Source organism: Coregonus clupeaformis, chromosome 17 (genome assembly GCF_020615455.1).
Source record: "Coregonus clupeaformis isolate EN_2021a chromosome 17, ASM2061545v1, whole genome shotgun sequence".
Classification (NCBI taxonomy): Eukaryota; Metazoa; Chordata; class Actinopteri; order Salmoniformes; family Salmonidae; genus Coregonus; species Coregonus clupeaformis.
Genome location: NC_059208.1, coordinates 62,305,916 through 62,332,019, shown reverse-complemented (window position 1 = coordinate 62,332,019; position 26,104 = coordinate 62,305,916). Strand labels below are relative to the sequence as shown.

At 48.1% G+C, this 26,104-nt stretch overlaps 1 protein-coding gene across 1 annotated transcript; it reads right to left on the bottom strand.

The window, feature by feature from the left end:
* On the bottom strand, nt 1-25,985 carry LOC121586869 (tissue alpha-L-fucosidase). The gene is made up of 8 exons (XM_041903884.2): nt 24,917-25,985; nt 13,072-13,206; nt 9,801-9,938; nt 8,964-9,069; nt 8,074-8,274; nt 2,441-2,631; nt 1,263-1,368; nt 1-761 (listed from the first exon to the last, which is right to left on the bottom strand). The coding sequence occupies exons 1-8, from the start codon at nt 25,276-25,278 to the stop codon at nt 630-632; spliced, it is 1,371 nt and encodes a 456-aa protein (XP_041759818.2). The 5' UTR covers nt 25,279-25,985; the 3' UTR covers nt 1-629.
* Between the last annotated feature and the right edge of the window lie 119 nt (nt 25,986-26,104).

Here is a 26,104-nt window from a genome sequence, read left to right as displayed (position 1 = left end):
TGATGTAAATGTAAATCTTTAATAAGAAGCTTGACAAATAAAACTTCACCCCTCAGGGGAGGAACATACATCTCCATGAGTAAGTCCAAAAGAATCCTCCACAGATTTAAAACAGACAACAATAAACAATCATTGAGGCATAAAACATTAAAATCCCATCACCTGGAGATGAATAACAAACAGCAGAGTCAAACACAGAACCGTAGGGAAAAAAACACTAATCACTGGAAAAAGAGGCAGATTTTCCCTGAGACAATAAAAATGACAATAAAAAGGCAAGCTAAGTACAATATGTTAAATGTTCTCTGATTACATGGAAACAACGTTGATTCAACTTGTTTGTTCCATAAAGATTCTCCCATAGGTTTTAAATTCATTACCCACAGAATTGATCATTGAATTATATTCTATCATTGAATCCTGGTGCCAAAATGGCGGCAATTACACTTCTAAATCCTAAGAAAAGTTACTTACTAATATCACATCACACTCATTTTGGGTCATTCTAAAAAATCTTTCAACATTTTAAAATCCTAATTTATTAATTTCATTCAAACAAATCTTGTGGAGTCCCTTTACTGCTCACCAGTAGCTAAAGGCCTATTCAGGAGGATGGTTGTCACCCCAGATCACTTGACCCCATCCAGTTTGAGGATCCAGGCCTGGGCCGGGGTGGGGGGTAACTCAGGGAGGAGGATGATCAGACCCCGGGGGTGGAGAGGAGCCCATCTCAAAGGCTCTAGGCTCCCCAATAATGTCACCTGGGAGAGCGGTGAGAGGGAGAGAGCAGGGGAGAGAAGAGCAGAGAGCAGAGAGAGAAGAAAGTAGAGAGAGAAGAGAGCAGAGAGAGAGATCCACAAGTCAGTGGCTAGGCCAATACTTCACTTTAACTATTCATCATAAAGTCTGGGGCCATATGTATGAAAGGTCTCAGAATGGTAGCGCTCATCGAGGATCAGTCTTGCCTTTTAGATTATAACGTATAAGATTATATGTACACTTCTACGCTGTTTATACGCTGAGATGCGTTGTGGATACGGGCCCTGATCCTAGATCAGATCTACACTACATATATTATAGGAATAATAATAACTGACATCACATACACCATGTGGATCAAAATAATACTGCATCACTCCACTCACTGTGGTGCTCTCTGCTGCAATAGGTTCAACTCCACTCACCGTGGTGCTCTCTGCTGCAATAGGTTCAACTCCACTCACCGTGGTGCTCTCTGCTGCAATAGTTTCAACTCCACTCACCGTGGTGCTCTCTGCTGTAATTGGTTCAGACAGGTGGAATGTGTACACAGTGGGTTTCGTCGTGAAGACAGCATACACACTGGAGCATTTGGAATTAGAGGTGTACCTACAGAGCGAGAGGGGAGAGAGAGAGAGGAGAACGAGAGAGAGAGAGAGGGAAGAACGAGAGAGAGAGAGAGAGGGGGGCGAGAGAGAGAGAGAGGGAGAACGAGAGAGAGAAGGGGGGGAGAACGAGAGAGCAGCACATTACTTTGTTTTCATTTCCTGAGCAGGACTTTATGATCCCTGAGGACTCAGAATCAGATGTGATACAGGCTGGAACAAAACCCTCCATCCACTCCACCCCTCTCCATCCCTCTCCATCCACTCCATCCCTCTCCATCCACTCCATCCCTCTCCATCCACTGCATCCCTCTCCATCCACTGCATCCCTCTCCATCCACTGCATCCCTCTCCATCCCTCTCCATCCACTCCATCCCTCTCCATCCACTGCATCCCTCTCCATCCACTGCATCCCTCTCCATCCCTCTCCATCCCCCTCCATCCCTCTCCATCCACTGCATCCCTCTCCATCCCTCTCCATCCACTGCATCCCTCTCCATCCACTGCATCCCTCTCCATCCCTCTCCATCCCCTCCATCCCTCTCCATCCACTGCATCCTTCTCCATCCCCCTCCATCCACTCCATCCCACTCCATCCCTCTCCATCCAATGCATCCCTCCCCATCCCTCTCCATCCCACTGCATCCCTCTCCATCCACTCCATCCACTGCATCCCTCTCCATCCCTCTCCATCCCCCTCCATCCCCCTCCATCCCTCTCCATCCACTGCATCCCTCTCCATCCACTGCATCCCTCTCCATCCACTGCATCCCACTCCATCCACTGCATCCCACTCCATCCACTGCATCCCTCTCCATCCCTCTCCATCCACTCCATCCCTCTCCATCCACTGCATCCCTCTCCATCCCTCTCCATCCACTCCATCCCTCTCCATCCCTCTGCATCCCTCTCCATCCACTGCATCCCACTGCATCCCTCTCCATCCACTGCATCCCTCTCCATCCACTGCATCCCTCTCCATCCACTGCATCCCTCTCCATCCAATATTTCCCCCATCATCCCTTGACAAACCCCACTAGAAGCCCCATCACCTCCCTCCCGCTCCCTCTCCTACCAGACAGGTACGGTGGCGTTCTCGGTCTGGAGCCTCCAGGGTTTGGAGGAGTAGATGGCCTCTCCGTTGACCTCCAGCCAGGCCCCCATGCCCCTCAGCCTCTCCTCAAACACTGGGGGGATCATACCATCAGGGGTAGGACCCACATTCAGCAGGTAGTTACCCCCCATGGCCACTGTTTGGACCAGGTCCTGGAGAGGAGAACATGACGTCGGACCAGACAGACTGCATATGTAGTAAGATGTATGTCCCACTAACATAAACCTAGCATTTCTAAATATCTAATCAATGCAACCATACACAGAGTGTACAAAGCATGTGTCAAGAACTGCAACACTGCTGGGTTTTTCATGCTCAACAGTTTCCCGTGTGTATCAAGAATGGTCCACCACCCAAAGGACATCCAGCCAATTTGACACAACTGTTGGAAGCATTGGAGTCAACATGGGCCAGCATCCCTGTGGAACGCTTTCGACACCTTGTAGAGTCCACGCCCCAACGAATTAAGGCAGTTCTGAGGGCAAATATTAGGAAGGTGTTCATGTTTTGTAACATTTTACATTCTCATTTACTCTAAAACAGCCAAGTTTGTCTATTCTAGTTTCTACCACTTGAACTGATTGAGTCTCTGCTTGATTGGGTCTCTGCTTGATTGGGTCTCTGCTTGACACCAACAAACGCTGCATAATATCTGGCTTTGTGCCCTCCCTAACTATCTATGAGACTATCGGAGCTCTGTGGGTGTAAAATGTATTGACCATTTTGATACCTTCTGGAAACAAAGCTTGTTTTATAAGGAGGATGGGATCCACCCAAATCATTTGGGTTCCTGGATCCTTTCACAGCATTATAAGGCTGCGTTGAGACAATGACTTATCAATGACCCAAGCCCAGCTCAGCTAATCCCTACCATGGTGTCGCTGAGTTGTCATAATGCTTCCACAAATGTACATTATCCCAGGGGCGTTGGAAGACAGTCTAAATACCCTAATTTATGTCCCTCTTACTCCCCTGAATGCCTCTGCTGATCCCACAGCTATTGTATACAGTAATCATGTGCCTATGAACCAGAGTTATACTGTTAGCACTGAGGCGGTGTGCCCTAGTAGGAATTCCACTGTGTGCAGCTCACCCTGCACTAACATAAATAACATGAGCATGTCTACCTCTGCTAAGCTTCCCAGTAAAGCAATGAAAACAATCAAGCATCCCAGAAAAGTGCTAAAATAACCCACGTTAACATATGTAGCTTAAGAAACAAGTTTCATGAAATAAAAAATTTGCTAGTAACAGATGACATTCATATTCTGACTATCTCTGAAACTCACTTAGATAATACCTTTGATGATACAGTGGTAGAAATACATGGTTATAACATCTACGGAAAATACAGAAATGCCAAAAGGTAGAGGTGTTGCCGTTTAAATTCAGAACCACATTCCTGTAAAGCTTAGAGAGGATCTCATGTTAAATGCTGTTGAAGTAATATGGCTACAGGTTCACCTGCCTCACCTAAAGCCCATTCTGGTGGGAAGCTGCTATAGACCACCAAGTGCTAACAGTCAGTATCTGGATAACACGTGTGAAATGCTTGATAATGTATGTGTATATCACTAAAGAAAAAGTGCCTTGCAAAAGTATTCATCCCCCTTGGCGTTTTTCCTATTTTGTTGCATTACAACCTGTAATTCAAATGGATTTCTATTTGGATTTCATGTAATGGACATACACAAAATAGTCCAAATTGGTGAAGTGAAATTTAAAAAAATAACTTGTTTCAAAAATTTCCAAAATAAATGTATAATGGAAAAGTGGTGCGTGCATATGTATTCATCCCCTTTGCTATGAAGCCCCTAAATAAGATCTGGTGCAACCAATTACCTTCCGAAGTCACATAATTAGTTAAATAAAGTCCACCTGTGTGCAAGCTAAGTGTCACATGATCTGTCACATGATCTCAGTATATATACACCTGTTCTGAAAGGCCCCAGAGTCTGCAACACCACTAAGCAAGGGGCACCACCAAGCAAGCGGCACCATGAAGACCAAGGAGCTCTCCAAACAGGTCAGGGACAAAGTTGTGGAGAAGTACAGATCAGGGTTGGGTTATAAAAAAATATCCTAAACTTTGAACATCCCACGGAGCACCATTACATCCATTATAAAATATTTTTAAAGAATATGGCACCATAACAAACCTGCCAAGAGAGGGCCGCCCACCAAAACTCACGGACCAGGCAAGGAGGGCATTAATCAGAGAGGCAACAAAGACACCAAAGATAACCCTGAAGGAGCTGCAAAGCTTGTATCACAAGAAACAAATATTTTGCATCTTCAAAGTGGTAGGCATGTTGTGTAAATCAAATGATACAAACCCCCCAAAAAATCCATTTTAATTCCAGGTTGTAAGGCAACAAAATTGATGCCAAGGGGGGGTGAATACTTTCGCAAGCCACTGTAACTAATGCATGCAAACTGGTTCAGGTTATTAGCCAACCTACCAGGGTAGTTACAAACAGCACAGGAATGAAATCATAAAACATGTATTGTTCACATCTTTTACTAATGCTGCAGAAATCAGCTTTAAAGCCATCAGATGTAGTGATCACAATACTGTTGATGACTACCCTGTTTAGATCAGTATAGATGACTACCCTATTTAGATCAGTAGAGACGACTACCCTATTTAGATCAGTAGAGACGACTACCCTGTTTAGATCAGTAGAGACGACTACCCTATTTAGATCAGTAGAGACGACTACCCTATTTAGATCAGTAGAGACGACTACCCTGTTTAGATCAGTAGAGATGACTACCCTATTTAGATCAGTAGAGATGACTACCCTATTTAGATCAGTAGAGATGACTACCCTGTTTAGATCAGTAGAGATGACTACCCTATTTAGATCAGTAGAGATGACTACCCTGTTTAGATCAGTAGAGAGGACTACCCTATTTAGATCAGTAGAGATGACTACCCTATTTAGATCAGTAGAGATGACTACCCTATTTAGATCAGTATAGATGACTACCCTGTTTAGATCAGTAGAGATGACTACCCTATTTAAATCAGTATAGATGACTACCCTATTTAGATCAGTAGAGATGACTACCCTGTTTAGATCAGTATAGATGACTACCCTATTTAAATCAGTAGAGATGACTACCCTGTTTAGATCAGTATAGATGACTACCCTATTTAGATCAGTATAGATGACTACCCTGTTTAGATCAGTAGAGACGACTACCCTGTTTAGATCAGTAGAGACGACTACCCTGTTTAGATCAGTAGAGATGACTACCCTATTTAGATCAGTAGAGATGACTACCCTATTTAGATCAGTAGAGATGACTACCCTGTTTAGATCAGTAGAGATGACTACCCTGTTTAGATCAGTAGAGATGACTACCCTGTTTAGATCAGTATAGATGACTACCCTATTTAGATCAGTAGAGATGACTACCCTGTTTAGATCAGTAGAGATGACTACCCTGTTTAGATCAGTAGAGAGGACTACCCTATTTAGATCAGTAGAGATGACTACCCTATTTAGATCAGTAGAGATGACTACCCTATTTAGATCAGTATCAGATCAGTATAAAAAATTCTACAGCTGCACCATCGAGAGCATCCTGACTGGTTGCATCACCGCCTGGTATGGCAACTGCTTGGCCTCTGACCGCAAGGCACTACAGAGGGTAGTGCGTACGGCCCAGTACATCACTGGGGCAAAGCTCCCTGCCATCCAGGACCTCTATACCAGGCGGTGTCAGAGGAAGGCCCTCAAAATTGTCAAAGACTCCAGCCACCCTAGTCATAGACTGTTCTCTCTGCTACCGCATGGCAAGCGGTACCGGAGTGCCAAGTCTAGGTCCAAAAGACTTCTCAACAGCTTCTACCCCCAAGCCATAAGACTCCTTAGAACAGCTAATCATGGCTACCCGGACTATTTGATCACTATAGGCCCCCACCCCATCCTTTTTACGCTGCTGCTACTCTGTTAAGTATTTATGCATAGTCACTTTAACTCTACCCACATGTACATATTACCACAACTACCTCAACTAGCCGTGCCCCCGCACATTGACTCTGCAATGGTACCCCCCTGTATATATAGCCTCCCTACTGTCACTTTATTTTACTTCTGCTCTTTTTTTCTCAACACTTTTTTTGTTGTTGTTTTATTATTACTTTTTTTTGTTTAAAATAAATGCACTGTTGGTTAGGGGCTGTAAGTAAGCATTTCACTGTAATGTCTGCACCTGTTGTATTCGGCGCATGTGACCAATAAAATTTGATTTGATTTGATTTGATAGATGACTACCCTGTTTAGATCAGTAGAGATGACTACCCTATTTAGATCAGTAGAGATGACTACCCTGTTTAGATCAGTATAGATGACTACCCTATTTAAATCAGTAGAGATGACTACCCTGTTTAGATCAGTATAGACGACTACCCTATTTAGATCAGTAGAGACGACTACCCTATTTAGATCAGTAGAGACGACTACCCTATTTAGATCAGTAGAGACGACTACCCTGTTTAGATCAGTAGAGACGACTACCCTGTTTAGATCAGTAGAGATGACTACCCTATTTAGATCAGTAGAGATGACTACCCTATTTAGATCAGTAGAGATGACTACCCTATTTAGATCAGTAGAGATGACTACCCTGTTTAGATCAGTAGAGATGACTACCCTATTTAGATCAGTAGAGATGACTACCCTATTTAGATCAGTATAGATGACTACCCTATTTAGATCAGTAGAGATGACTACCCTATTTAGATCAGTAGAGATGACTACCCTATTTAGATCAGTAGAGATGACTACCCTATTTAGATCAGTAGAGATGACTACCCTATTTAGATCAGTATAGATGACTACCCTATTTAGATCAGTAGAGATGACTACCCTATTTAGATCAGTAGAGATGACTACCCTGTTTAGATCAGTAGAGATGACTACCCTGTTTAGATCAGTAGAGATGACTACCCTATTTAGATCAGTATAGATGACTACCCTATTTAAATCAGTATAGATGACTACCCTGTTTAGATCAGTATAGATGACTACCCTATTTAGATCAGTATAGATGACTACCCTATTTAGATCAGTATAGATGACTACCCTATTTAGATCAGTATAGATGACTACCCTATTTAGATCAGTATAGATGACTACCCTGTTTAGATCAGTAGAGACGACTACCCTATTTAGATCAGTAGAGATGACTACCCTATTTAGATCAGTATAGACGACTACCCTGTTTAGATCAGTAGAGACGACTACCCTATTTAGATCAGTATAGACGACTACCCTGTTTAGATCAGTAGAGACGACTACCCTATTTAGATCAGTAGAGATGAGTGTCCCATTTAGATCAGTATAGATGACTACCCTGTTTAGATCAGTATAGACGACTACCCTATTTAGATCAGTAGAGACAACTACCCCATTTAGATCAGTATAGATGACTACCCTGTTTAGATCAGTATAGACGTGTGTCCTTTCCTCACTGGGCAGGCCAATCATAGTGACTAGAGTGTGTCCGGGGGTGGATCAGTGCAGTGTGTGATTTCCCCCTCACCTGTACGATACTGGGCAGGCCCATCAGTTCCCCCTCACCTGTACGATACTGGGCAGGTCCATCAGCTCAGAGAGTCTCATGGTCCTCCGGTAACCCCAGGACTGTGTGTCTATCGACTGACACTTCTCCCACTTGTGTTTGGGCAGCTCCCCAGGGGTGTACTTGTCTGCACAGTTATAGTAGCCGCCGTGTTTACAGTAACACCCCGCCCCCCACCTGTCATTGGTCACAATCACGTCCTGGAGGGAGGGGGATAAAAATGACAGCCAATCAGAGACAAATGAGTGGACAGGAAATGATCACGTGCATGTTTACTTGTATCTTTTTCAGAGGAGGCAGATTCAGTCACTATAACACACACATATTTCATGGCAGTTATTCATTCAAAGTCATCCATAGACTGGACACTGAAAATCTGTTGTCCTCAGTCCCCAACCCTGGTTCTGGATATCAGTACCCCATGCAAATTACAGGGTGTGGAGGTGTTTGTTGCAGCCTAGCACTAAAACACCTGATTCAACTAATCATCAAGGCCTTGATTAGCTGAATGAAGTGTGCTGGGTTGGAATGAAAACCTGCAACCACTACTGTAGCTCTCCAGGACCAGACTTGGTAAACACTGCCCTAAAAAGGGTTCCAAATGGCGCCCTGTTCCCTTTACAGTGCACTACTTTTGACCAGAGCCCCTATAGTAGTGTACTATGTAGGGAATAGTGTGGCATTTGGGACGCACCCTAGTGGTCCTCTGTAGCTCAATTGGTAGAGCATGGCGCTTGTAACGCCAGGGTAGTGGGTTCGATCCCCGGGACCACCCATACGTAAAAATTTATGCACACATGACTGTAAGTCGCTTTGGATAAAAGCGTCTGCTAAATGGCATATTATTATTATATTATTATTATTATTATGATGGGTAGGAAGTCCTCACTTTAACGGGACTGTCGTTGTAAAGCCAGGCCAGGAATTCTGTTGAGTTCCAGTAGGTGTCGGGAGCTTCCCAATCCCCATCGGACCAGATCAGCTCTGGTTTGTACCTGGACCACAGGAGAGACCAGTGAGGGGAAAATGGGTATAGGGGTGTGTGCGCAAATTTTTTTTGTCCATTGAAATAACATCAAATTGATCAGAAATTCAGTGTAGACATCTTAATCTTTTCTTTTTATTGGCCAGTCTGAGATATGGCTTTTTCTTTGCAACTCTGCCTAGAAGGTCTCAAGGCCAAACTAGTCTCAAGAAGGCCATTTTTATTGCTTCTTTAAAATCAGCACAACAGTTTTCAGCTGTGCTAACATAATTACAAAAGGGTTTTCTAATGATCAATTAGCCTTTTAAAGTGATCAACTTGGATTAGCAAACACAACGTGCCATTGGAACACAGGACTGATGGTTGCTGATAATGGGCCTCCGTACGCCTATGTAGATATTCCGTTAAAGATCAGCCGTTTCCAGCTACAATAGCCATTTACAACATTAACAATGTCTACACTGTATTTCCAATTTTTAAATGGACAAAAATGTTTGCTTTTCCTTCAAAAACAAGGACATTTCTAAGTGACCCCAAACTTTTGAACAGTGGTGTATGTTTGTGTGGTATGTGATAGTCTAAGCACTGCTGTAAGACCTTTTAGCCCTGTTCTCCACAGATACATGTGGAGATAGACGTACAATATATTACACTGTGCCTCTATCTCAGCCATTATAAAAAAAAATAATTAAAAAAACATGTTTTTAGTATTCACGGTAGACCTGGTCTGGCCTAAATTACCTTAGGACCATGTCATAAAGCTCAGGCAGCAGTTTATTCAAGACAAAGTCCTGTGTTGTGAAGTTGTTCTTTTTGTCCGCCAGGTAGAGGGGGTTGAACCATTCATACAGGGAGTTATAGAGTCCATAGTGCAGCGACCTGTGAACAGACAACAACAGGACAGCAGGTGATACTGGGAGGGATAGGGAACTGTCAAAAGACAGCATCTGATACTGGGAGGGATAGGGAACTGTCAAGAGACAGCATCTGATACTGGGAGGGATAGGGAACTGTCAAAAGACAGCATCTGATACTGGGAGGGATAGGGAACTGTCAAAAGACAGCAGGTGATACTGGGAGGGATAGGGAACTGTCAAAAGACAGCATCTGATACTGGGAGGGATAGGGAACTGTCAAGAGACAGCAGGTGATACTGGGAGGGATAGGGAACTGTCAAAAGACAGCATCTGATACTGGGAGGGATAGGGAACTGTCAAGAGACAGCAGGTGATACTGGGAGGGATAGGGAACTGTCAAAAGACAGCATCTGATACTGGGAGGGATAGGGAACTGTCAAAAGACAGCATCTGATACTGGGAGGGATAGGGAACTGTCAAACGACAGCATCTGATACTGGGAGGGATAGGGAACTGTCAAAAGACAGCATCTGATACTGGGAGGGATAGGGAACTGTCAAAAGACAGCATCTGATACTGGGAGGGATAGGGAACTGTCAAAAGACAGCATCTGATACTGGGAGGGATATGGAACTGTCAAAAGACAGCATCTGATACTGGGAGGGATAGGGAACTGTCAAAAGACAGCAGGTGATACTGGGAGGGATAGGGAACTGTCAAAAGACAGCATCTGATACTGGGAGGGATAGGGAACTGTCAAAAGACAGCAGGTGATACTGGGAGGGATAGGGAACTGTCAAAAGACAGCATCTGATACTGGGAGGGATAGGGAACTGTCAAAAGACAGCATCTGATACTGGGAGGGATAGGGAACTGTCAAAAGACAGCATCTGATACTGGGAGGGATAGGGAACTGTCAAAAGACAGCATCTGATACTGGGAGGGATAGGGAACTGTCAAAAGACAGCATCTGATACTGGGAGGGATAGGGAACTGTCAAAAGACAGCATCTGATACTGGGAGGGGATAAGGAACTGTCAAAAGACAGCATCTGATACTGGGAGGGATAGGGAACTGTCAAAAGACAGCAGGTGATACTGGGAGGGATAAGGAACTGTCAAAAGACAGCATCTGATACTGGGAGGGGATAGGGAACTGTCAAAAGACAGCAGGTGATACTGGGAGGGATAGGGAACTGTCAAAAGACAGCATCTGATACTGGGAGGGATAGGGAACTGTCAAAAGACAGCAGGTGATACTGGGAGGGATAGGGAACTGTCAAAATACAGCATCTGATACTGGGAGGGATAGGGAACTGTCAAAAGACAGCATCTGATACTGGGAGGGATAGGGAACTGTCAAAAGACAGCATCTGATACTGGGAGGGATAGGGAACTGTCAAAAGACAGCATCTGATACTGGGAGGGATAGGGAACTGTCAAAAGACAGCATCTGATACTGGGAGGGATAGGGAACTGTCACAAGACAGCATCTGATACTGGGAGGGATAAGGAACTGTCGAAAGACAGCAGGTGATACTGGGAGGGATAGGGAACTGTCAAAAGACAGCATCTGATACTGGGAGGGATAGGGAACTGTCAAAAGACAGCAGGTGATACTGGGAGGGATAGGAACTGTCGAAAGACAGCATCTGATACTGGGAGGGATAGGGAACTGTCAAAAGACAGCAGGTGATACTGGGAGGGATAGGGAACTGTCAAAAGACAGCATCTGATACTGGGAGGGATAGGGAACTGTCAAAAGACAGCATCTGATACTGGGAGGGATAGGGAACTGTCAAAAGACAGCATCTGATACTGGGAGGGATAGGGAACTGTCAAAAGACAGCATCTGATACTGGGAGGGATAGGGAACTGTCAAAAGACAGCATCTGATACTGGGAGGGATAGGGAACTGTCAAAAGACAGCAGGTGATACTGGGAGGGATAGGGAACTGTCAAAAGACAGCATCTGATACTGGGAGAGATAGGAAACTGTCAAAAGACAGCAGGTGATACTGGGAGGGATAGGGAACTGTCAAAAGACAGCATCTGATACTGGGAGGGAACTGTCAAAAGACAGCATCTGATACTGGGAGGGATAGGGAACTGTCAAAAGACAGCAGGTGATACTGGGGGGGATAAGGAACTGTTGAAAGACAGCAGGTGATACTGGGAGGGATAAGGAACTGTTAAAAGACAGCAGGTGATACTGGGAGGGATAGGGAACTGTCGAAAGACAGCAGGTGATACTGGGAGGGATAAGGAACTGTCAAAAGACAGCAGGTGATACTGGGAGGGATAAGGAACTGTCAAAAGACAGCAGGTGATACTGGGAGGGATAAGGAACTGTTGAAAGTCAACATTGAGCCTAAAGGCATTGTTATGAGTTGTTCCTGGTCACTGTACTACTGCATTGCTTGCTCGTTGGGGTTTCAGGCTGGGTATCTGTAAAGCACTTTATGACAACTGCTGATGTAAAAAGGGCTTTATCAAATACATGTGATTGAATACAGAACTACCTCTGCTGTCAGCTAAAAGCCTGGACTTATTACAAACACCTATATAAATATATCTATGACAAATATAGAGGTCTTCCCATTCGACCCCTGCTCCAGTAGAATGCATTTAAGCATATTACAGCTTACTCTCCCCATATACATCACCCCGATAACAATTAGAGGACAGTACTATGCAAAACTGAACACAGATCAGTGTCTATGGACAGTTTCAACCCGTCTCTAGGTGCCTTACCCAAGTCAGATCTTACAACGCCTGGATAGGTATTTTACGTATTCGCTAACCACATCATTATGTTATAGCAGTCTGGTGCCTGGCGGCACAGTCAAGGACTTCGCATGCAACTATTGGTTGATGCAATGCAAAGTCTGAGCAGGGGGAACATGGCCCAATACATTAACCAATACAAATTTGGTGAGAAAATACAAATCTGTCTTCAGATCAGCGTCTTTGGATAACCCTTCATTCTCTGTTGTGTAGTTGGGTGCCTTACACCTAAGCTTAGGCCTACTCTACCCAATACCCATTGCGATAACCAATTAGGAGAGAACATGCAAAACTGTCCTCAGATCAGCATCTATTGATAACTTCAACCCTTCTCTCTCTGTTGTCAGACAGCTGCCTTGTTTAGCCTACCTGTTGCGTACAGCCTTTGCCAGGTCTCCCACCAGGTCTCTGTGTGGTCCAGTGTCCACTGAGTTCCAGTTCCAGGAGTGAGGAGACGGCCAGGTGGTGAATCCTTCATGGTGCTTCGCTGTTAAGACCACATACCTGGAGATACAGGGGACCGTTAGAGACCACATACCTGGAGATACAGGGGACCGTTAGAGACCACATACCTGGAGATACAGGGGACCGTTAGAGACCACATACCTGGAGATACAGGGGACCGTTAGAGACCACATACCTGGAGATACAGGGGACCGTTAGAGACCACATACCTGGAGATACAGGGGACCGGTAGAGACCACATACCTGGAGATACAGGGGACCGGTAGAGACCACATACCTGGAGATACAGGGGACCGTTAGAGACCACATACCTGGAGATACAGGGGACCGTTAGAGACCACATACCTGGAGATACAGGGGACCGGTAGAGACCACATACCTGGAGATACAGGGGACCGGTAGAGACCACATACCTGGAGATACAGGGGACCGGTAGAGACCACATACCTGGAGATACAGGGGACCGGTAGAGACCACATACCTGGAGATACAGGGGACCGTTAGAGACCACATACCTGGAGATACAGGGGACCATACCTGGAGATACAGGGGACCGTTAGAGACCACATACCTGGAGATACAGGGGACCGTTAGAGACCACATACCTGGAGATACAGGGGACCGGTAGAGACCACATACCTGGAGATACAGGGGACCGGTAGAGACCACATACCTGGAGATACAGGGGACCGGTAGAGACCACATACCTGGAGATACAGGGGACCGGTAGAGACCACATACCTGGAGATACAGGGGACCGGTAGAGACCACATACCTGGAGATACAGGGGACCGGTAGAGACCACATACCTGGAGATACAGGGGACCGTTAGAGACCACATACCTGGAGATACAGGGGACCGGTAGAGACCACATACCTGGAGATACAGGGGACCGGTAGAGACCACATACCTGGAGATACAGGGGACCGGTAGAGACCACATACCTGGAGATACAGGGGACCGGTAGAGACCACACCTGGAGATACAGGGGACCGGTAGAGACCACATACCTGGAGATACAGGGGACCGGTAGAGACCACATACCTGGAGATACAGGGGACCGTTAGAGACCACATACCTGGAGATACAGGGGACCGTTAGAGACCACATACCTGGAGATACAGGGGACCGGTAGAGACCACATACCTGGAGATACAGGGGACCGGTAGAGACCACATACCTGGAGATACAGGGGACCGGTAGAGACCACATACCTGGAGATACAGGGGACCGGTAGAGACCACATACCTGGAGATACAGGGGACCGGTAGAGACCACATACCTGGAGATACAGGGGACCGGTAGAGACCACATACCTGGAGATACAGGGGACCGGTAGAGACCACATACCTGGAGATACAGGGGACCGGTAGAGACCACATACCTGGAGATACAGGGGACCGTTAGAGACCACATACCTGGAGATACAGGGGACCGTTAGAGACCACATACCTGGAGATACAGGGGACCGGTAGAGACCACATACCTGGAGATACAGGGGACCGGTAGAGACCACATACCTGGAGATACAGGGGACCGGTAGAGACCACATACCTGGAGATACAGGGGACCGTTAGAGACCACATACCTGGAGATACAGGGGACCGGTAGAGACCACATACCTGGAGATACAGGGGACCGGTAGAGACCACATACCTGGAGATACAGGGGACCGTTAGAGACCACATACCTGGAGATACAGGGGGACCGGTAGAGACCACATACCTGGAGATACAGGGGACCGTTAGAGACCACATACCTGGAGATACAGGGGACCGTTAGAGACCACATACCTGGAGATACAGGGGACCGGTAGAGACCACATACCTGGAGATACAGGGGACCGGTAGAGACCACATACCTGGAGATACAGGGGACCGGTAGAGACCACATACCTGGAGATACAGGGACCGGTAGAGACCACATACCTGGAGATACAGGGGACCGGTAGAGACCACATACCTGGAGATACAGGGGACCGGTAGAGACCACATACCTGGAGATACAGGGGACCGGTAGAGACCACATACCTGGAGATACAGGGGACCGGTAGAGACCACATACCTGGAGATACAGGGGACCGGTAGAGACCACATACCTGGAGATACAGGGGACCGGTAGAGACCACATACCTGGAGATACAGGGGACCGTTAGAGACCACATACCTGGAGATACAGGGGACCATACCTGGAGATACAGGGGACCGGTAGAGACCACATACCTGGAGATACAGGGGACCGGTAGAGACCACATACCTGGAGATACAGGGGACCGGTAGAGACCACATACCTGGAGATACAGGGGACCGTTAGAGACCACATACCTGGAGATACAGGGGACCGTTAGAGACCACATACCTGGAGATACAGGGGACCGTTAGAGACCACATACCTGGAGATACAGGGGACCGGTAGAGACCACATACCTGGAGATACAGGGGACTGGTAGAGACCACATACCTGGAGATACAGGGGACCGGTAGAGACCACATACCTGGAGATACAGGGGACTGGTAGAGACCACATACCTGGAGATACAGGGGACCGGTAGAGACCACATACCTGGAGATACAGGGGACCGTTAGACACCACATACCTGATGATACAGGGGACCGGTAGAGACCACATACCTGGAGATACAGGGGACCGTTAGAGACCACATACCTGGAGATACAGGGGACCGGTAGGACCACATACCTGGAGATACAGGGGACCGTTAGAGACCACATACCTGGAGATACAGGGGACCGGTAGGACCACATACCTGGAGATACAGGGGACCGTTAGAGACCACATACCTGGAGATACAGGGGACCGGTAGAGACCACATACCTGGAGATACAGGGGACCGTTAGAGACCACATACCTGGAGATACAGGGGACCGTTAGAGACCACATACCTGGAGATACAGGGGACCGGTAGAGACCACATACCTGGAGATACAGGGGACCGGTAGAGATCACATACCTGGAGATACAGGGGACCGTTAGAGACCACATACCTGGAGATACAGGGGACCGTGTAGAGACCACATACCTGGAGATACAGGGGACCGTTAGAGACCACATACCTGGAGATACAGGGGACCGGTAGAGACCACATACCTGGAGATACAGGGGACCGGTAGAGACCACATACCTGGAGATACAGGGGACCGGTAGAGACCACATACCTGGAGATACAGGGGACCGGTAGAGACCACATACCTGGAGATACAGGGGACCGGTAGAGACCACATACCTGGAGATACAGGGGACCGGTAGAGACCACATACCTGGAGATACAGGGGACCGTTAGAGACCACATACCTGGAGATACAGGGGACCGTTAGAGACCACATACCTGGAGATACAGGGGACCGGTAGAGACCACATACCTGGAGATACAGGGGACCGGTAGAGACCACATACCTGGAGATACAGGGGACCGTTAAGGACCACATACCTGGAGATACAGGGGACCATACCTGGAGATACAGGGGACCGTTAGAGACCACATACCTGGAGATACAGGGGACCGTTAGAGACCACATACCTGGAGATACAGGGGACCGTTAGAGACCACATACCTGGAGATACAGGGGACCATACCTGGAGATACAGGGGACCGTTAGAGACCACATACAGTGGGGAAAAAAAGTATTTAGTCAGCCACTATTTGTGCAAGTTCTCCCTCTTAAAAAGATGAGAGAGGCCTGTAATTTTCATCATAGGTACACGTCAACTATGAAAGACAAATTGAGAAAAAAAATTTCAGAAAATCACATTGTAGGATTTTTTATGAATTTATTTGCAAATTATAGGGGAAAATAAGTATTTGGTCACCTACAAACAAGCAAGATTTCTGGCTCTCACAGACTTGTAACTTCTTCTTTAAGAGGCTCCTCTGTCCTCCACTCGTTACCTGTATTGTGGCATCTGTTTGAACTTGTTATCAGTATAAAAGACACCTGTCCACAACCTCAAACAGTCACACTCCAAACTCCACTATGGCCAAGACCAAAGAGCTGACAAAGGACACCAGAAACAAAATTGTAGACCTGCACCAGGCTGGGAAGACTGAATCTCGCAATAGGTAAGCAGCTTGGTTTGAAGAAATCAACTGTGGGAGCAATTATTAGGAAATGGAAGACATACAAGACCACTGATAATCTCCCTCGATCTGGGGCTCCACGCAAGATCTCACCCCGTAGGGTCAAAATGATCACAAGAACGGTGAGCAATAATCCCAGAACCACACGGGGGGACCTAGTGAATGACCTGCAGAGAGCTGGGACCAAAGTAACAAAGCCTACCATCAGTAACACACTACGCGCCAGGGACTCAAATCCTGCAGTGCAAGACGTGTCCGCCTGCTTAAGCCAGTACATGTCCAGGGCTGTCTGAAGTTTGCTAGAGTGCATTTGGATGATCCAGAAGAGGATTGGGAGAATGTCATATGGTCAGATGAAACCAAAATAGAACTTTTTGGTAAAAACTCAACTCAGTCGTGTTTGGAGGACAAAGAATGCTGAGTTGCATCCAAAGAACACCATACCTACTGTGAAGTATGGGGGTGGGAAACATCATGCTTTGGGGCTGTTTTTTCTGCAAAGGGACCAGGACGACTGATCCGTGTAAAGGAATGAATGAATGGGGCCATGTATCGTGAGATTTTGAGTGAAAACCTCCTTCCATCAGCAAGGGCATTGAAGATGAAACGTGGCTGGGTCTTTCAGCATGACAATGATCCCAAACACACCGCCCGGGCAATGAAGGAGTGGCTTCGTGAAGAAGCATTTCAGGGTCCTGGAGTGGCTTAGCCAGTCTCCTGATCTCAACCCCATAGAAAATCTTTGGAGGGAGTTGAAAGTCTGTGTTGCCCAGCGACAGCCCCAAAACATCACTGCTCTAGAGGAGATCTGCATGGAGGAATGGGCCAAAATACCAGCAACAGTGTGTGAAAACCTTGTGAAGACTTACAGAAAACGTTTGACCTGTGTCATTGCCAACAAAGGGTATATAACAAAGTATTGAGAAACTTTTGTTATTGACCAAATACTTATTTTCCACCATAATTTGCAAATAAATTCATAAAAAAATCCTACAATGTGATTTTCTGGATTTTTTTCCTCATTTTGTCTGTCATAGTTGACGTGTACCTATGATGAAAATGACAGGCCTCTCTATCTTTTTAAGTGGGAGAACTTGCACAATTGGTGGCTGACTAAATACTTTTTTTCCCCACTGTACCTGGAGATACAGGGGACCGGTAGAGACCACATACCTGGAGATACAGGGGACCGTTAGAGACCACATACCTGGAGATACAGGGGACCATACCTGGAGATACAGGGGACCGGTAGAGACCACATACCTGGAGATACAGGGGACCGGTAGAGACAACATACCTGGAGATACAGGGGACCGTTAGAGACCACATACCTGGAGATACAGGGGACCGTTAGAGACCACATACCTGGAGATACAGGGGACCGGTAGGACCACATACCTGGAGATACAGGGGACCGTTAGAGACCACATACCTGGAGATACAGGGGACCGGTAGAGACCACATACCTGGAGATACAGGGGACCGTTAAGACCACATAACTGGAGATACAGGGGACCGGTAGAGACCACATACCTGAAGATACAGGGGACCGGTAGAGACCACATACCTGGAGATACAGGGGACCGGTAGAGACCAAATACCTGGAGATACAGGGGACCGGTAGAGACCAAATACCTGGAGATACAGGGGACCGGTAGAGACCACATACCTGGAGATACAGGGGACCGGTAGAGACCACATACCTGGAGATACAGGGGACTGGTAGAGACCACATACCTGGAGATACAGGGGACCGTTAGAGACCACATACCTGGAGATAAAGGGGACCGTTAGAGACCACATACCTGGAGATACAGGGGACCGTTAGAGACCACATACCTGGAGATACAGGGGACCGTTAGAGACCACATACCTGGAGATACATGGGACCGTTAGAGACCACATACCTGGAGATACAGGGGACCGTTAGAGACCACATACCTGGAGATACAGGGGACCGGTAGAGACCACATACCTGGAGATACAGGGGACCATACCTGGAGATACAGGGGACCGGTAGAGACCACATACCTGGAGATACAGGGGACCGGTAGAGACCACATACCTGGAGATACAGGGGACCGGTAGAGACCACATACCTGGAGATACAGGGGACCGGTAGAGACCACATACCTGGAGATACAGGGGACCGGTAGAGACCACATACCTGGAGATACAGGGGACCGGTAGAGACCACATACCTGGAGATACAGGGGACCGGTAGAGACCACATACCTGGAGATACAGGGGACCGGTAGGACCACATACCTGGAGATACAGGGGACCGGTAGAGACCACATACCTGGAGATACAGGGGACCGTTAGAGACCACATACCTGGAGATACAGGGGACCGTTAGAGACCACATACCTGGAGATACAGGGGACCGGTAGAGTCCACATACCTGGAGATACAGGGGACCATACCTGGAGATACAGGGGACCGTTAGAGACCACATACCTGGAGATACAGGGGACCGTTAGAGACCACATACCTGGAGATACAGGGGACCGTTAGAGACCACATACCTGGAGATACAGGGGACCGGTAGAGACCACATACCTGGAGATACAGGGGACCATACATGGAGATACAGGGGACCGGTAGGACCACATACCTGGAGATACAGGGGACCGTTAGAGACCACATACCTGGAGATACAGGGGACCGTTAGAGACCACATACCTGGAGATACAGGGGACCGGTAGAGACCACATACCTGGAGATACAGGGGACCATACCTGGAGATACAGGGGACCGTTAGAGACCACATACCTGGAGATACAGGGGACCGGTAGAGACCACATACCTGGAGATACAGGGGACCATACCTGGAGATACAGGGGACTGGTAGAGACCACATACCTGGAGATACAGGGGACCGGTAGAGACCACATACCTGGAGATACAGGGGGACCATACCTGGAGATACAGGGGACCGTTAGAGACCACATACCTGGAGATAAAGGGGACCGTTAGAGACCACATACCTGGAGATACAGGGGACCGTTAGAGACCACATACCTGGAGATACAGGGGACCGTTAGAGACCACATACCTGGAGATACATGGGACCGTTAGAGACCACATACCTGGAAATACAGGGGACCGTTAGAGACCACATACCTGGAGATACAGGGGACCGGTAGAGACCACATACCTGGAGATACAGGGGACCATACCTGGAGATACAGGGGACCGGTAGAGACCACATACCTGGAGATACAGGGACCGGTAGAGACCACATACCTGGAGATACAGGGGACCATACCTGGAGATACAGGGACCGGTAGAGACCACATACCTGGAGATACAGGGGACCGGTAGAGACAACATACCTGGAGATACAGGGGACCGTTGAGACCACATACCTGGAGATACAGGGGACCGTTAGAGACCACATACCTGGAGATACAGGGGACCGGTAGGACCACATACCTGGAGATACAGGGGACCGTTAGAGACCACATACCTGGAGATACAGGGGACCGGTAGAGACCACATACCTGGAGATACAGGGGACCGTTAAGACCACATAACTGGAGATACAGGGGACCGGTAGAGACCACATACCTGGAGATACAGGGGACCGGTAGAGACCACATACCTGGAGATACAGGGGACCGGTAGAGACCAAATACCTGGAGATACAGGGGACCGGTAGAGACCAAATACCTGGAGATACAGGGGACCGGTAGAGACCACATACCTGGAGATACAGGGGACCGGTAGAGACCACATACCTGGAGATACAGGGGACTGGTAGAGACCACATACCTGGAGATCAGGGGACCGTTAGAGACCACATACCTGGAGATAAAGGGGACCGTTAGAGACCACATACCTGGAGATACAGGGGACCGTTAGAGACCACATACCTGGAGATACAGGGGACCGTTAGAGACCACATACCTGGAGATACATGGGACCGTTAGAGACCACATACCTGGGAGATACAGGGGACCGTTAGAGACCACATACCTGGAGATACAGGGGACCGCTAGAGACCACATACCTGGAGATACAGGGACCATACCTGAGATACAGGGGACCGGTAGAGACCACATACCTGGAGATACAGGGGACCGGTAGAGACCACATACCTGGAGATACAGGGGACCGGTAGAGACCACATACCTGGAGATACAGGGGACCGGTAGAGACCACATACCTGGAGATACAGGGACCGGTAGAGACCACATACCTGGAGATACAGGGGACCGGTAGAGACCACATACCTGGAGATACAGGGGACCGTTAGAGACCACATACCTGGAGATACAGGGGACCGTTAGAGACCACATACCTGGAGATACAGGGGACCGTTAGAGACCACATACCTGGAGATACAGGGGACCGGTAGAGACCACATACCTGGAGATACAGGGGACCGTTAGAGACCACATACCTGGAGATACAGGGGACCGGTAGAGACCACATACCTGGAGATACAGGGGACCGTTAAGACGACATAACTGGAGATACAGGGGACCGGTAGAGACCACATACCTGGAGATACAGGGGACCGGTAGAGACCACATACCTGGAGATACAGGGGACCGGTAGAGACCAAATACCTGGAGATACAGGGGACCGGTAGAGACCAAATACCTGGAGATACAGGGGACCGGTAGAGACCACATACCTGGAGATACAGGGGACCGGTAGAGACCACATACCTGGAGATACAGGGGACTGGTAGAGACCACATACCTGGAGATACAGGGGACCGAGTAGAGACCACATACCTGGAGATAAAGGGGACCGTTAGAGACCACATACCTGGAGATACAGGGGACCGTTAGAGACCACATACCTGGAGATACAGGGGACCGTTAGAGACCACATACCTGGAGATACATGGGACCGTTAGAGACCACATACCTGGAGATACAGGGGACCGTTAGAGACCACAACCTGGAGATACAGGGGACCGGTAGAGACCACATACCTGGAGATACAGGGGACCATACCTGAGATACAGGGGGACCGGGTAGAGACCACATACCTGGAGATACAGGGGACCGGTAGAGACCACATACCTGGAGATACAGGGGACCGTAGAGACCACATACCTGGAGATACAGGGGACCGGTAGAGACCACATACCTGGAGATACAGGGGACCGTTAGAGACCACATACCTGGAGATACAGGGGACCGTTAGAGACCACATACCTGGAGATACAGGGGATCGTTAGAGACCACATACCTGGAGATACAGGGGACCGGTAGAGACCACATACCTGGAGATACAGGGGACCGGGTAGAGACCACATACCTGGAGATACAGGGGACCGTTAGAGACCACATACCTGGAGATACAGGGGACCGGTAGAGACCACATACCTGGAGATACAGGGGACCGTTAAGACCACATAACTGGAGATACAGGGGACCGGTAGAGACCACATACCTGGAGATACAGGGGACCGTAGAGACCACATACCTGGAGATACAGGGGACCTGTAGAGACCAAATACCTGGAGATACAGGGGACCGTAGAGACCAAATACCTGGAGATACAGGGGACCGTAGAGACCACATACCTGGAGATCAGGGGACCGGTAGAGACCACATACCTGGAGATACAGGGGACTGGTAGAGACCACATACCTGGAGATACAGGGGACCGTTAGAGACCACATACCTGGAGATAAAGGGGACCGTTAGAGACCACATACCTGGAGATACAGGGGACCGTTAGAGACCACATACCTGGAGATACAGGGGACCGTTAGAGACCACATACCTGGAGATACAGGGGACCGTTAGAGACCACATACCTGGAGATACAGGGGACCGGTAGAGACCACATACCTGGAGATACAGGGGACCGGTAGAGACCACATACCTGGAGATACAGGGGACCGGTAGAGACCACATACCTGGAGATACAGGGGACCGGTAGAGACCACATACCTGGAGATACAGGGGACCGGTAGAGACCACATACCTGGAGATACAGGGGACCGGTAGAGACCACATACCTGGAGATACAGGGGACCGTAGAGACCACATACCTGGAGATACAGGGGACCGTAGAGACCACATACCTGGAGATACAGGGGACCGGTAGAGACCACATACCTGGAGATACAGGGGACCGTTAGAGACCACATACCTGGAGATACAGGGGACCGTTAGAGACCACATACCTGGAGATACAGGGGACCGGTAGAGACCACATACCTGGAGATACAGGGGACCTAGAGACCACATACCTGGAGATACAGGGGACCGTTAGAGACCACATACCTGGAGATACAGGGGACCGTTAGAGACCACATACCTGGAGATACAGGGGACCGTTAGAGACCACATACCTGGAGATACAGGGGACCGTTAGAGACCACATACCTGGAGATACAGGGGACCGTAGAGACCACATACCTGGAGATACAGGGGACCGGTAGAGACCACATACCTGGAGATACAGGGGACCGTAGAGACCACATACCTGGAGATACAGGGGACCGGTAGAGACCACATACCTGGAGATACAGGGGACCGGTAGAGACCACATACCTGGAGATACAGGGGACCGGTAGAGACCACATACCTGGAGATACAGGGGACCGGTAGAGACCACATACCTGGAGATACAGGGGACCGGTAGAGACCACATACCTGGAGATACAGGGGACCGGTAGAGACCACATACCTGGAGATACAGGGGACCGGTAGAGACCACATACCTGGAGATACAGGGGACCGTTAGAGACCACATACCTGGAGATACAGGGGAACCACATACCTGGAGATACAGGGGACCGGTAGAGACCACATACCTGGAGATACAGGGGACCGTTAGAGACCACATACCTGGAGATACAGGGGACCGGTAGAGACCACATACCTGGAGATACAGGGGACCGGTAGAGACCACATACCTGGAGATACAGGGGACCGGTAGAGACCACATACCTGGAGATACAGGGGACCGGTAGAGACCACATACCTGGAGATACAGGGGACCGGTAGAGACCACATACCTGGAGATACAGGGGACCGGTAGAGACCACATACCTGGAGATACAGGGGACCGGTAGAGACCACATACCTGGAGATACAGGGGACCGGTAGAGACCACATACCTGGAGATACAGGGGACCGGTAGAGACCACATACCTGGAGATACAGGGGACCAGACCTGGAGATACAGGGGACCGGTAGAGATACAGGGGACCGGTATAGACCACATACCTGGAGATACAGGGGACCGGTAGAGACCACATACCTGTAGATACAGGGGACCGTTAGAGACCACATACCTGGAGATACAGGGGACCAGACCTGGAGATACAGGGGACCGGTAGAGATACAGGGGACCGGTATAGACCACATACCTGGAGATACAGGGGACCGGTAGAGACCACATACCTGGAGATACAGGGGACCGTTAAGACCACATACCTGGAGATACAGGGGACCGGTAGAAACTGGGAAAAGACCTGTAACCTTTAAATTGTCGGCTATATACCTGTACTGCAACCTCTGCCAGACCTTTCTGGCACAGCGGTAGTGCACTTTCCCCATGACAGTGTTGCTGGTTCAATACCCCACTACAGCTTTTAAATCACTACAGACTGTGTAGCCTGTGTGCAGAAAAACATAAACAGAACTATACAGGTATACAAACTGAATAAGACTTACTTTGCACCGGAAGCCTCGAATATGTCAGCCCAGTCATCTGCGTCAAAGAACCGGGCATGGAACCGGGGAGCGAAGTCTGGATAACTGAACCCGGGCGGGTAGTTCTCCTGCATGTACAGAACACACTTCGGGTCCGGTGGGTTTTGGCCTTGCCAATGCCACCAGAACCACTCGCTCTGGAACCCGGGAACTGAGAACACACCCCAGTGGACGAAAATCCCGAACTTGGCTTCGTCGTACCATTTAGCAAGCGGTCTTGCGTCCAAACTCTCCCAGTTCGCTTGGTATCGCGTCCCGCTTGCTGGTATCGCTATCAGCAAAGCGGCGAGCAGGCGAAATACCCACCTTGCCTGAGCAAACATTATTGTTAAAAAAATGGAGGTTTTATCAATGTGAAGGTTGCAATGTTAATAGAATAATCATTCGGAAGTAGTAGTTCTATGAGTTTATTCCGTGCGAATCAGGACGGCGACGTCTTTCTGGTGCGTCTACAAGCGGTGATATCTAGAATCAAACTAAACCGCAACGTTTTATATCGGTATATAGGCATAATCTACTGTAACCATTATGGGAAACAAATGTTTTACTGTTTCGTTATGTGCCATAAATGTAGATCATACTGGTCTAAACTATCACATGACTGTGGTCACATGACTTTAGTGTTCAAAACTATTCCGGGTAGAGCTGTGCGAAAAAAATTGTTTAGAATGAATACGGTCTGCGCTTTTTGGCCATAATGAAGTTCCCTGTAGTCGGATCTGGATTACCGATCGCGCACAGAGGCCAACTCCAGCTAGCCAGCAGCATATGATAGCGAAATGTGTAGAATTGCAGGAAAGTAGGTTAAAACTTCTCTCAGCCTCGTGGCAAAATGTGAACCAAAGCATGATGAGATGAGCTATAAAACAGCACTTTTTCCCCTGCCCAAGAGCTGCCAACTCTCACCTCATATCTCACGCATTGAAAAATACTACTTTTATTTTTCAACGCGTTAACTTTTCAACTGTGCTTCAAGTCGTTTTCAAATCCGAGCATCTGCGCCTGCAATTTAACATCAAGGGCAGAACCTCAAATATTGTCCTGTCTTGTCACAGCACTGTGAACCGCGGCACATTGAAGCATATTATTGGTCTATTTATGTGAGGGATCAAGGGGATTGGATGCGTGTTTTAAAGAAACGCCCCTAAA